Here is a 12,213-nt window from a genome sequence, read left to right as displayed (position 1 = left end):
TTAAAGGCTCAAGTCCCGCCCCTGCCGTTGCCCGGGCCTTGGATTGGTGAATGAGGGGCGGGGCGGGGCCCAGTGCGGGCTCAGCGGGGCTCGGGGGCGGGTCCTGGGCCGGGCCGGCCCCCGCCCCCTTTGTTCGCGCTGCGGCGGGAGGTGGCTGCGAGGGTGGGAGGTGTGTGCGCGCGTGTGCCGCGCCGTGGGGAGCGGCGGGTCGCGCCGCGGGCTGTCAGCTAGCTGCGCGCCGTCGCCCGATGGCGCGAGGAGGCGCGCGGGCCCAGCCCCGTGGGGCCACCCCTGGCCGCGGGTGAGCCCCTCTGCTTGCCGCCCGCGAGCATGTCACCTCCAGCCGCCGCGGCAGACTCCGCCAGCCGTGCCCGCGCCCCCGCCTCCCGCAGCCGCAGCCGCAGCCGCTGCCTGGGGCATTGGCCCCCAGACCCCCGCCCCTGATCCACGCCCAGACCCTAGAGCCAGAGGACCATGGCCGGCCAGGGGGACTGCTGCGTCAAGGTGGCCGTCAGGTAGGGACCGGCGGCGGGGTGTGGGGGTGGGGGGGAGGGGGCGTGCGCGGAGGGGCTCGGGCTTTGTCTCGCGTGGGCGCCACTGGATTCGGAGCCCGCACTGCCGGAGGAGGGGTCAGCCTGAGCCGGGCTGGAGGGCGCGGGGAGCTGGACAGGCTGCCGCAGGGGATCGGCGGCCCGCGGGAGGCTGGAAGGTGGCTTTGTTTGGGTGGTAATTTCGGGCCCCTCTTGGGAGCCCTTAATGATCAGAAAATCGAATAAACAAGGAAATCCGGTATTTCACACCCAGCCCTGGCCCAGGCCGGAGCGTCTGTGTGTTTCCTCTTCGCCTCCCCTTGGGGCTGCTGTCTCATAGTGGGATACTGGAGGGGGGAAATTTCCCTTCATCCACCCTAGTAGGCTACTTCTGTGCCCTTGGTCCAGCTGAGAAGGCAGCACACCCGGCCCCGGGAACCGGCTTGCAGACAAAGATCGATTGAGTGCAGGAACGAATGGAAGGGCTGGGATGGTGCCTTGGCCTTCCGTGGGGGGTCAAGGGCTTTTGGACAAAACGTGCTGGCCCTGTCCCCAAGAGCTGATGGGGCTAGGAGAAGGAAGAGGTGTATCTGAGGTTCTACCTCTGAGAGGGCAGGAGGGTGAGACAATGATACCCCATCTTCAGGCACTCAGATAAAATGGAGGTAGGGTGGTGCATGGACTTAATCTGGGACTTGACGAGACATCCTGACAGAACTGAGGTGTGGAGAAGACATGGCTGGGGGGGGGGGGAGGGAGCTTCTGTTGGGAGGGGTACACAGAGGTGCAAGGCAGGGAATACTGCAAAGTTGAGCCATCTGTGTCCTTTGTGTTGGGTGGAGATGCTTTGCACCAACACCACCTCTCCCTGTTTTTGTTTTACGTCTTTCTCTTTGAGAGGGGGTCTGTTGGTGGGAGAGTGCCAATCTGGCACTGGTCACCAAGGCAGAGATGATGGAGAAATACACCCATCTCTGCCCCAGCTCTGTGTGATGGGGGTGGGGGTATGGAGGCTAAGTCTCCAGGGTGGGTCTCTGAGACCGATCTCTAGATTCCCTAGGTTGTAGGTGACCCAGATTCCAAGAGCCCATGGAAGTCACTCTAGACAGGGCCAGAGAGGACTATGGAAAAGCTTCCCCCTCCTTCCCCCCCCCCCCGGGAAGATGCCCCCCAGGCAATCCAGCCAGTCCTCTGCAGCCCAGAGAGGAGGAGTGGACTGCTGATCTCGGCTCTGGGCTCAAGGAAGGGAGATTGAGGTGCCTCCCACCCGTGCATCAGGCAGCCTCAGCATCACTTGAACACAGCCTTGCTGGCCCTGAGCAGCCTGAGAGACAAAGAGGAGCCCTGCAGGTGCCTGGTGGGCTGGCCGGGGCGGGGCCTGGCTGCTGCTGGGGCTGACATTGCAGCAGGATCCTGTGGAGGTCGAGGGAGGGAGGGAGGAAGGGTGGGGGGGGGTGAGAAATGTAAATATGACATCTGCAGCAGACCGGGAGAGTCCAAGTACATCATAAAAGGGAAATGAAGCCCTGACCCCACTCACTGTGAACCAGGGCTGGGAAGGAAGGGACATAGGGTGCTCGCTCCTCCCATGGGGGCTTTCCTTTAGACTTCATCTTATAGGAGAGGGCCAAACAAAGCCCCCTGTACTGCCACCACTGTCAGCCTCCCCAGGCCAGACTGGGGAATGGTGAAGTGTGGAAAAGCCCTGTGGGATTGGCACTTTGTGCAGTGGAGAGAGGAAGAGCTGGGGTTGCCTTCTTAGCACAGCCAACGGAAGGTTTCTGAGACCCTTTCCAGAGAAGGGAGTGTGCCTGCCCACTGCACCCAGTTCTTTATTTAGGGTGATGGACATCATCTCTGTTTCCCACTCAGATTGCTCTAGTAGTGTCCAGAGGCCCCCACTCCTTGCCTCGAGTTGCTGATCTCAGATGGAGGGGTGGGGAGATTTGAACATCAGAAGAGCCAGGCTAATTTAGGGGGCTCAGTCCACTTCTCCCCTCCCACTCCAGTGTGAGCGCCCAGGCTGGCACACGCCAGACCTCAATGGGCAGCCGGCCGTGGAAGGCAGACAATGCCTGGACAGAACCCAGTTTCTAATCAGAGAGCTGAGGGGAGGACCAGACTAGAGCTCCGGCCGGGACAGGGAGCAGATGGTAACCACTGAGGAGCTGTAGGGGAGAGTCCCCCACACTTTTGGATCCCCATCAAGCTCCCATCCCCACCTCTAGAAGCCACTTGTCCCACCTAAAGGACTGGGTGGTGGGCTGGAGTAGAGTATTGGAGGAGGGCATTGCTGCGAAAGGCCAAGGCTTTGGAACTGCCGAGGGCTCAGCCTGGTGCTGTGTTCTGCTGTCTTTCTGACTTCCTGGAAGTCCTTTCTTGTATCTAACCAAAGTGCTTTCTGAGTCCCCATGAGAATATTATGGTGAGCCCTGGGTCCAACTCTTGGGACAGGGATGCCAAGAATGAGACAGACTTGGTTTGGGGTGTGTGTGTGTGTGTGTGTGTGTGCGTGCACACACACATGCATGTGCGCACATGTGTGCACACACGTGCGTGGGCAAGGGGGGAGGTTCTGGCGGGGCCTTTTAGACTAGGTGAGAAGTGCCAGGCCCAGGGCTCTTGGCCCTATAATCTCCTTGGCAAGAGGATCAAAGCTGGCTGTCTGCAGATCTCTGCAGGGCAGGCCAGGGCTGGGGAAGGGCTATAGGTGGAAACTTTCAGGACCTGGGGCTGTGAGATAAGGGCAGAAGGTCTAGGTGTGAGCAGACCCTATAAGCCCTACCCCAGGCCTCCCCAGAGTCTGGCCCATCTGTGTGCCCCTGAACCCAGGCTAGTTGCCTTTGCACCAAGGGATTCCCAGGCCAGCCCCTCCAGCCTGCCCTGTGATCCTTTTATCCATTAATCCCCTGTAGACAAGGACTCAGCTTCCTGGGCCTCTCTCTACCTGGGGATGGGTGGGGGTTGGGAGGATGGATGTTTGGGAGAGGTGAGGCTGAGCTGTGCCCTGCCCCAGGCTGCAACCCAGACCTGACTAATGTGGGGAGAAGGGGAAGGGGTGGCTGTTAAGAAATGCAAGTTGACAAAGTTGAAATTGGGGAAGGAAGCCAAGTCACATGGTACGTTTGTTTAAGACCCTTTCAAGCCCCACCATGAGGGGAGCCCTCAGTGCCCCTGTTATCTTTTCCTGGTTTCCTTTAGCTTCCTTCCTTTAGTGACTGGGGAGAGGAGGTGCCTCTATGGGTCCCACATCCATCCATGGAAACTACAGGGTTGAGCAGGGGCTGGAGGCAGATGGGGGAGGGGGGCACGAGCCAGGGACCCAGGGAATAGTGTTAGATTGCACCCCTGTCCTCTCTCATTTGGGTTCTCTACCTGTCGTTATTCCTGTAGCTTCAGGCTACCCTGAAATCTTGGTCAATATCTGTATAAATGTTGAATCACAAGAATTGATGGCTTGGGACAAAGAGACCGGAGAAGACCGAAAAGACTATGTGAGGGTGCCTTCAGAGTCGCCCTTCTCCACTCTGACAGCCCAAGGCTGTTCAGTGCCAATCAATGCCAGCTGTGTCTCATGCTGCCCAGGTTATAGATCTGGGGAACCCAGGCTCAGACAGGACCTCCTCTGCATGGAGACCTGAGAATCTTAGTGGTGGCCTCCTGCTGCAGAAATAGGGCTTATGTCATCACAAGGAAGTAGAGTGTAGTAACCACAGGCCCCGGAAACCGACCCCCTCCACCACCCAGCCAGCCTGCCTGACTACCTTGAAGCTGATTGGATCTCAGCTTTTGAAAACCTCAGAGCAAAGATGGGGTGGGGCAGGGGCTAAGGAAGTGGCAGAGGTGGCATGAGCCTGGCACCCTTACCCTTCCAGTTCTGGGGGCAAAAGGCAGGACTGGGGCCAGTGCAGTTCACCCATTGGCTGGGTCATGGGGCTTTTTTTCTGTTTGTCCTTCTGGGCTTCGGTTTCACCCACTGTAGGACAGGAACAATTTGTTCATTTCTGAAGAGCAGTGGTTTGGATGAAGCAGAAGGCATATAGCCCATAAAGCGTGGACTCCTGAGGAAATATTTATGTGAATAAAATGTTTTGAAAATAAGTTTTAACTTAAAGCATACTTATGAGGTGTCTGTCTGGTTTGAGCTACAGAGAGTGTTAGGTACAATGAAGAGTTCGCCTCGAACCTCCTCCCTCTCCCTCTCTCTACCTCCCTCCCCTTCCTTCCTTCCTTCCTTCCTTCCTTCTTTCCTTCCTTCCTCCCTCCCTCCCCCCCTACCTCCCTCCCTCTCCTTCCTCCTTCCTTCCACTTATTTATAGCAGAAAGCACGCCAAGGTAGAAAGGAGACTGAACTGGAAGGTGGCTCAGCATTACCTCTTGAACACATGCCCTGTGCCAGGCAGTGTGCCTACATTGTCCCACTCTCCCCACCTGGAGCCCCACCAGCTGACTGATGTTTTTCTCATCTTATAGATGAGCGAACGCTCATAGCCAGTGAATGGAGGAGTCTGGATCTGAACCCAGGGCACCCTCACTTCTAAGCACATGCTCCTTAGACTGCTCTGAGCTACCTCCCAACACAGCTCTAATTAGCTCTTAGCCTCAGTTTCTTCATATGCCATACCGCGCCGATTGCTATAACCACAATGCAAGAAAAGTACCTAGGAAGGCATTTGGTACTATGCAGATGTGCACCAAGGGGACATGGTCTGGATTTCCCTTTCTGGGGTTGCTTAGCCTGGGGCTGCCTGTCCCCTCCATGTCCTAGCTGTTTACTCCCTCCATGTCCATGCTGTTCGTGTGTTTGGGGAGCTTCTCCCTTCCTGCTGGGTATGCGTCCATCCATTCTCTCTTTCCTTAGATCCCTGCAGCGGTCCCTAGAATTTGTTTTCCTGCCTGAGTTCCATCTTGACATTCTCTAGGAAAGGAAGTTCTGGGGACAGCCACATTGCCTCTTGCTACCCCTATACACCCCCACACCAGTCACAGGGCAGAACCTCAGGTGTCTTGGGTCTCTTCTCTCATTTTGCCTTCTAGACATATGGCCTGTTGAGGAAAGCCAGAGGGACACTGAGAGGCTGCTAGGCTGGGTAGGAGAGGATGCTTCCCTGCCCTGGGAGGGGAGCCAGGCTGGGACTGGTGGGCATTGGTCCCGGAGAATTACCACTCCATCCCTATGGGTGTGGGGGCTGTGGAGCTCTGTGGGAGGGGCTGTGAAGCCCCCACGGCAGGTGACAGCACGGCCGTGTTCTGACCTCTGGAATACTTTCACCTCTGGCTGTTCTGGGCTGTGGAAGGGAGGCAGTGCCATGGTCCCCTGTCCCCAAATATCTGAGTCCCTATCCCTCTACCTTGCTGGGTAGAAGCCCACCATCAGAGCAGTGGTGGAGGCCACCTGTCCTTTCTCTAGGCTGGCTGGTCCTGCCTGAGACTGGAGTTAAGGTGCACTGAGGAGGGCCTGGCAGCAGGGACTGAGGGCTGAGGACCGAGGACCAGGGACAACATGCTGGGGGAGAGGCTCACTGTGCTCCATAGCCAGCTGCTCGGAGGAGGCCAGCTGCCTGTCACTCCGCATTCCTCAGCAGGGGAGGGTCCCCAGGGCCCAGTTCACACTGAGCTGTCCTCCATGTGATGCACATGCCATCACAGCTCTGGGCTCTGGGCACTCCCCACTCAGCCCCACTCTGCAGAGTCTCCTGTCTCCTGGGAGGTCATGGGAAACCCCTGCCAGATGCCCTGAGAAGGGAGTGGACAGGGAGAGCCATGCTGGAGCGCAGAAGAGCAGATGTTCCCTGCGCTGCACTCACCCCTCTTCCCGGGCCCCTGCAGGGGGTGGGGGCAGACCTGGCCCCTGGCAGGAAGCCCTGGCCACTGCTCACGGCCCAGCCTGTTCATCTTTCCAGCTCAGGACAGGGCCCGGCCCCCTCCCTCAGCTTCTCCTGGCATCTCCGCTCCCCAGCCTCTGACACCTCACCCCGCTTCTGCTGGGGCACGGCTGAGATCGTGATGCCCTGGGGGCCATGAACAAGACTCCCCAGGTTCCCTCCCCTGTCAGACTGCCTGCCCCTGGTTGTTACTCAGAAGCCAGTGGCCAGGACTTGGATGAACTAAAAGAGAAAGGTCAAGGACATGTGAGGAAGGAGTGGAGGCTGAACCCCAGGTGCCCTGAATTGACACACCAAGGCTTCCTATAGGTTTTCTTGGAGCGTTGGCACCCTCTCCCTGTGCACTTGGGAACATATTTGGGGGCAGAGGTCAAGCACAGAGGGTTGACGGGCCCATTTCACCAGATCTGCTAGGGCCTCATAAACCCATGCTTTCAGACCCCACAGTACAAAGCCTTCTTGTTTAGGGGTTCCGTGTCTTCTCCCTGAGGGCAGTCTCAGGCAGTGCTGGGGGAGGGTCTGAGAGGCCAGGAGAAGGTCCAGTGACAGGGCGACCAGACTCTCTGGCAGTCGCAGGGCTCTGGTGGCCCCCTACTCGGTATCCCTGCAGCTACAAGAGCCAGCACCCTAAATTGGGTCTCACCACCCTATTTTGGAGAGGAGTGGCCTCTAGGGGAAGACGCCTTCTCCGGGCTAAGTCAGCTAAAAGCCCCCGGGTGTCTGGGAGCCAGACTCCCCTGAGAGAGCAGGATTTTGCTTCCAGCCGCCTTCCCCAGAGCTGGCAGGCTGCCACGGGGAGGAGGGGGAAGAGGATGCTCATTACAGTGGGGGTGTAGACGCCCTGTTTCTGCTGCAGAGGGGAGCTGCCTTCCTCTGGCAGGGAAGCAGCCTCCTGGGCTCTTGTCTCCATGCTTCTCCATGCTCTAGGCTTCGGCTTTCTTAACTACAAAACGGCGAAAAATGCTTTCCCAACAGACTGCTCGTGGCGCTGCTGGCAGCTGTTGGTAGGATCAGTCCGGAGATTCTCGGAGGGGATCATTTTTCTCCAGTCCGACCTCTCTCCTGCCCTGGTGCCGGGTTGCTCAGTAGATGCAGTGGGATTGGGCAGAGTCAGCTTTGGTTTGAATTTCATTTCCACCATTATGAATTGTGTGACTTTGGGCTTGTGAAATTTCACCTTCTGAGCCTCAGTTAAATGGGGGGGGGGGATGGCCCTTGCTTTACAGGGTGGTCCTAACACATTACATGTGTTCATGTATGTAAATGAGCTTGACACATAGGTTCTCAAAAAATGTTAGGGTTTGTTTGTCCTTATCAGACACGGCACGGAAGAAGCCACAGTGATACCAGTGACTACGATTTCGGAGCAAAAAGATTCCACAGACTCCCAGGCTCCCCTTTCCAGGGCTTAACAATCTTTGCAGGCAGGAAGTTCTTTTTGCTAGCTTATCTAAATCCCTCCTGCTGTAGCTGAGGTCCCCTTTGATCTGGCTCTGTCACTGCTGAAGAAGAGCTGGTCCCCGGCAGGTCACAGCATGGCTAAGTGACTCGGTGTGCCAGGCAGACTAGGAGTCCCAGTGCTCTTCTCTGTGCTCCCTGACCCCCACCCACACTTGCACACAACAGCTCAGTTCCAGTTTACCCGTGCTGCCCTGTGGTTGGAGCCAGGCAGACCGCTTGGGGCTGGGCAGAAGGGAGGTCGTGGCATCTGCCCAATCTCAGGCTTGAGGGCAGCACACCTAGAGACCAGGCGATGAACTTCCTCATTCTGCATTTCTCCCCGGGCTGTTCCACTAGCCTCTGGGGGCTGCTTTTCAGGATTCCAGAACGCCATTAAGGGTCCTATAGAAGATAAAAGCAGATAGGCTTATTCCCCCTGGGGTCTCTTCCAGAGGGACTACTTACGCTGGTTATGTCGGCCATCTGAGGGGTGATTCCAGTCCAAGACCCTGGTTCTTCTCCAAGCATTTGAGGCAGAGCCTGGCGGGAGGGTGTCTCCCAGCCTGGAAGTCCCCAGAGTGCAAATTACTCACAAGCATAGCTGCTAACATACTAGTACTCTCCAGCTCTCCTCCTGGACTGAATCTTTGGTGCTGATGGCTAGTAAAGGTAGTTTTCCTAGAAGAGCTTGTTCTTTATTAGCTATGTGACCTTGAGCCCAGTTAATTTCCTCTGAAGTCTCATTTGTAAATTAGGGGCATTAGAATGAAGAATGATCTAATGTGCAAAAGCATTGTGGGTACAGTGTCGAGCAAAGAGGCAGTCTTGCCCCATAGTATGGTGGTTGTTACTAACTGGAGGAGTTGAGTAAGCCGCGATGTAAAGGGGTTCCAGGTGCCAGCAAAGAAAGGTGTCAGGAATCACAGACCATACAATTGTAAGAATTTTCTAGCACTCTGGAACAGTTAGTTCTTGATTAGTTATTTTAATATCACCGGCTGTTACCTCTCAGTGACGAGACTCTTCAAATAGAAAGAACCTGGGGCTGCACCCTTAAGAGCTCGGGGGACTGAGCTCCTAACTGGGGGGCAATTCAAGTTAAGAGCCCAGGGAAGGGCCCTAGCCAGCTGATGGGGTGGGACTAATTTCACCTGAGATGCGGAGCCAACCCTTAGGAGCCCAAGGTCACTGGGCGGAGCCCCTGGGGGGGTGGTGATTGGCTGGCTCTGTGTGATGTCACTGAGGAAGGGGCGGGGGCGAGGGGAGCTAGCCTCATCCTCCCCCTCCTAAGCCAGGGGGCAGGGTGTGGGGGCTCCGGGCAAGCTACCCTTCGCCGAGGGAGCTTTGCTCCTTGGCAGTCTCTCAGCATCCCCCTTCCCCCCCCCCCCCCGCCCGGGGCCTGCCTCCCCCCGTCTCCTCTGTCCTCCCCTTCCGCCCCGTCCTCCTGGCTTCCCAAAGACCTGAGGAACCGCTGACCTCAGCTCTTCCCGCAGCGCCGGGCTCGGGTTCGCGGCCTTTGTCCCGCCGCCGCCGCCGTGGGCACCGGCGGGTGGGGGGCCGACCCCGAGCCGCCTGCGCGTCCCTCGGCCGGTGCACATCTCTCCGGCGGTGGGGGAAGGATATTAAAAATACCCTCCCACATCACACCAGTCCCTGCTCAATTGTGAGCAGAGGAAGCCCAGCGGCCACGCGCCCGTGCCAGATCCTGCCTCTGAAAAGCCCTGGGCCCTTTCTCTTCGCTCTCGCGCCCGCTCCCACCGCCGCTCGGTCTGCGGGTTGCCAAGCGGCGAATAGACCCGGCTCTGTTCCGGGAGGTTCCGGGAGCCTTTCTGCGCGGGGCTGTCCGGCCCGCCCCCTTCCCTCCCTGCCCGGACCTTGAGAAGCGATGGAGCGAGGCTTTGTAGGGGTAGGGCCTGGGGTGAGGGGCTCCCTGGGTGCGATTCTAGTGGTCCCCGGACAGAAATGACATTGGATGTGTGGTCCACAAACGCAGAGCTGGCCCCGCGGGCCATTGTCTGCCGATTGGAGTTTCTCAAAGATTGCATTAAACTATAGTTTATCTTGATTACTGAGTTTTTTCATACCCCCTTAACTTTTGCACTTGTGGCGAATACCTCACTCACCTCATCCTAGTCCTGGATCTGGTCCACAGCTCCCGGAGTCTGTAGTTTACTTGGAAGACCCTAGAAATTGGTTTCCATCCCCGATCCCCCCTCCCATGCCCGCCAGGAGGAACAGGGCTGTGCCAGACTGCTATCCCTTCCACCCTGCTGTAACTAGAAAGCCTCCTCCTTCCCTTTATCTGGGGCAGGGCAGGGTGGAATTGGCTAAGGGCAGCCCATAGAAGTGACCTCACCCAGGGTGGGGCCAGGAGGGGAGGCTGCTGGAGGGGAAGGTGATGGAGTTCTTAGAAAGTTAAAACTGGGAAGAGATCTTCTAGGTGACACAGGAGGAAGCAGGGGCTCACGAATAAGAAGAGAGTGGGGGCCGAGCCTTGTCAAGGACCTCGGACTCTATCTCCCAGCGCTCGGGTCTCCTACCTGTGAGATGTAGGTTTGAATGCTACACTGGGTGGTGAGGAGTGAACCCCCAGACAGCTGAGACACAATGTCTGTCCCTGCTGGATTGCAAGCCCTGAAGGCAGGGCCAGCCTGGTGCCTGGCCAGGGGCATGCATGAGCAGATAGATGTAGCAGGATTCCTTCCAGAGCGCCTCCCTGGCTCTAATGGTGGTGCTGTGGGAGGAAGCTTATCTATTGATTTGGGGATTGAGAGTTTCCCCGGGCAGGAGGTAGCTGGAGAAGCAGAACAGACTGCAGGCTTCATAGTCAAGCAGAGCAGGAATTGGTACCCAACTTCACTGTATTTACTCTGCGTGTGACCTAACCACTTCAAGCCTTAACTTTCCTCTCTGGAAAATGGGCATTGGAATCCCTAGCTCATTGCATCACTCAAGTGAGCTAGTCTGTGGCGGGTGCCTGGCCCAGCTAGCATATATAAAATCTTAATTCTCTTTTGCTTCCACCTCTAGCTACCCCTTCAAGTCCCATTCCTAGGACCAACACTGTCTCCCTCTTCCGGGTCAGTTGCTTTGGGAGTTAGTGACTCTTTCTGAGCCCATGTCCTCTGTCCCCCAGCTGGTACCCTTTTCTCTGAGTAACGTTGCTCACCATCTGCACCCTGCAAAGCACCCTGGTGCCTACACGGAGCCACCCTGGGGCTGGCTGGTGTCTTGGCCTCAGAGAACCCCCACATCAAGATGTGCTGGGCCTCACATCCCAGGATAAAGACCCCAAGGGGAATGCCTGACTGACTCCACAATTCCTGGACCCCAAATTCTGGAACCCCTCTTCGACATCCTCTTTCCCAGACTGCTCTTCTGCTAGCTCTCTGGTTCTTGGCAGGTGGGCTCCCCAGTGTTCTGGGGACTGGTCGTTGAAGGAGAAACTCCCCCCCTCCCCCTCACTGATGGGCCCTGACAGGCAGGGCTACTGCTGCCCCTCCCCTGCTCTCACTGTCTCCAGGGATCCTGATTCGATTTCCTCCAATCATCAGCAGTGCCATCTGCCTGGACTAATTAAATGGTATTTGAATTGGATCCAGAAATCCTATCACAAGCAGCCCACATGGTAGGGAGGGTGTCTTCCGGAGTTAGTGCTCGCCAGCAATGCTAGAAACTCCTCGGAGCCTTCCCAGGCCAGCCCCTGGGCTCACCTGGGAACATCTGGATGCCCTGGCCAGTAAGTGTTTGGCCCTGGGTCCCACGGGCCTAGGGGCAGAGCCAGGTCTGAGGGCCAGAGTCCCAGGTACCTACCCAGTGCCTTGTGAGCAGTGGCACTCCCCTCCTCTGGAGGTGCTATCTGTGTCCCTGTGTACCTGAGCCATTCTTCCCCCACCCCGGCCCGCTGAGCCCTGCCCTTACTGACACCGCAGCACGGAAGTGTTGAAGAGGCCGTGCACACCCATGGTTCGAACCCCCACTCTGCTCCTCGCTGTCTGTGACTAGCCGGGCATCATGTCGTTTCCTCCTCTACAAATGGGGATGGAGGTATTCACCTCGGATGTTCTCTTGACGATCAAGAGGTAGTAAATGTCCATATGCTTAGACACCCCCTGGCATAGAGTGAGTGTGAATGCGTGTGTCAAGTGCCACCCTTAGTGGTCGAGGTAGAATCGCTGGCCCAGTCCTCCTCCTGGTGTGGGTCAAGTGCTAGTCTGCACGTCTAGACAGGATGAGCGAGTATCAGCTGCTCCCTTCTCAGTCAGAAAACAGTTCAGTGGGGAGACTGGGAAGCTGAGTTCTAATTTTGACTTGACCTGGAACAGCTGGATAGGGGGGACGAAGGTGGTAACCTCCCA

General features: G+C 57.3%; 1 protein-coding gene and 1 long non-coding RNA gene across 4 annotated transcripts in view; one reads left to right on the top strand and one right to left on the bottom strand.

Moving 5' to 3' along the window:
- Nucleotides 1-221: 221 nt before the first annotated feature.
- The window catches only part of KIF21B (kinesin family member 21B), a 50,487-nt gene continuing 38,495 nt past the window's right edge, over nucleotides 222-12,213 (top strand). For 2 of the 3 annotated variants that reach the window (XR_003966091.1, XM_030303441.1), the window contains exon 1: nucleotides 222-515. Coding sequence is in view for 2 of the 3 variants with exons in the window: in XM_030303441.1 (XP_030159301.1) it covers nucleotides 475-515 (41 nt within the window). In the remaining variant the exon portion in view is untranslated. The remainder of the gene's footprint in view (nucleotides 516-12,213) is intronic. The other variant, XM_030303442.1, reaches the window with a different exon arrangement.
- LOC115505704 lies at nucleotides 7,770-10,108 on the bottom strand. Its single transcript, XR_003966092.1, has 2 exons — nucleotides 9,979-10,108; nucleotides 7,770-8,257 (listed from the first exon to the last, which is right to left on the bottom strand). It is a non-coding gene; the product is annotated as an uncharacterized LOC115505704 (long non-coding RNA).

The sequence above is a fragment of the Lynx canadensis genome, chromosome F1 (genome assembly GCF_007474595.2).
Source record: "Lynx canadensis isolate LIC74 chromosome F1, mLynCan4.pri.v2, whole genome shotgun sequence".
Classification (NCBI taxonomy): domain Eukaryota; kingdom Metazoa; phylum Chordata; class Mammalia; order Carnivora; family Felidae; genus Lynx; species Lynx canadensis.
The sequence above is the reverse complement of the archived record's forward strand: the minus strand, read 5'-3'. Positions and strand labels throughout refer to the sequence as shown.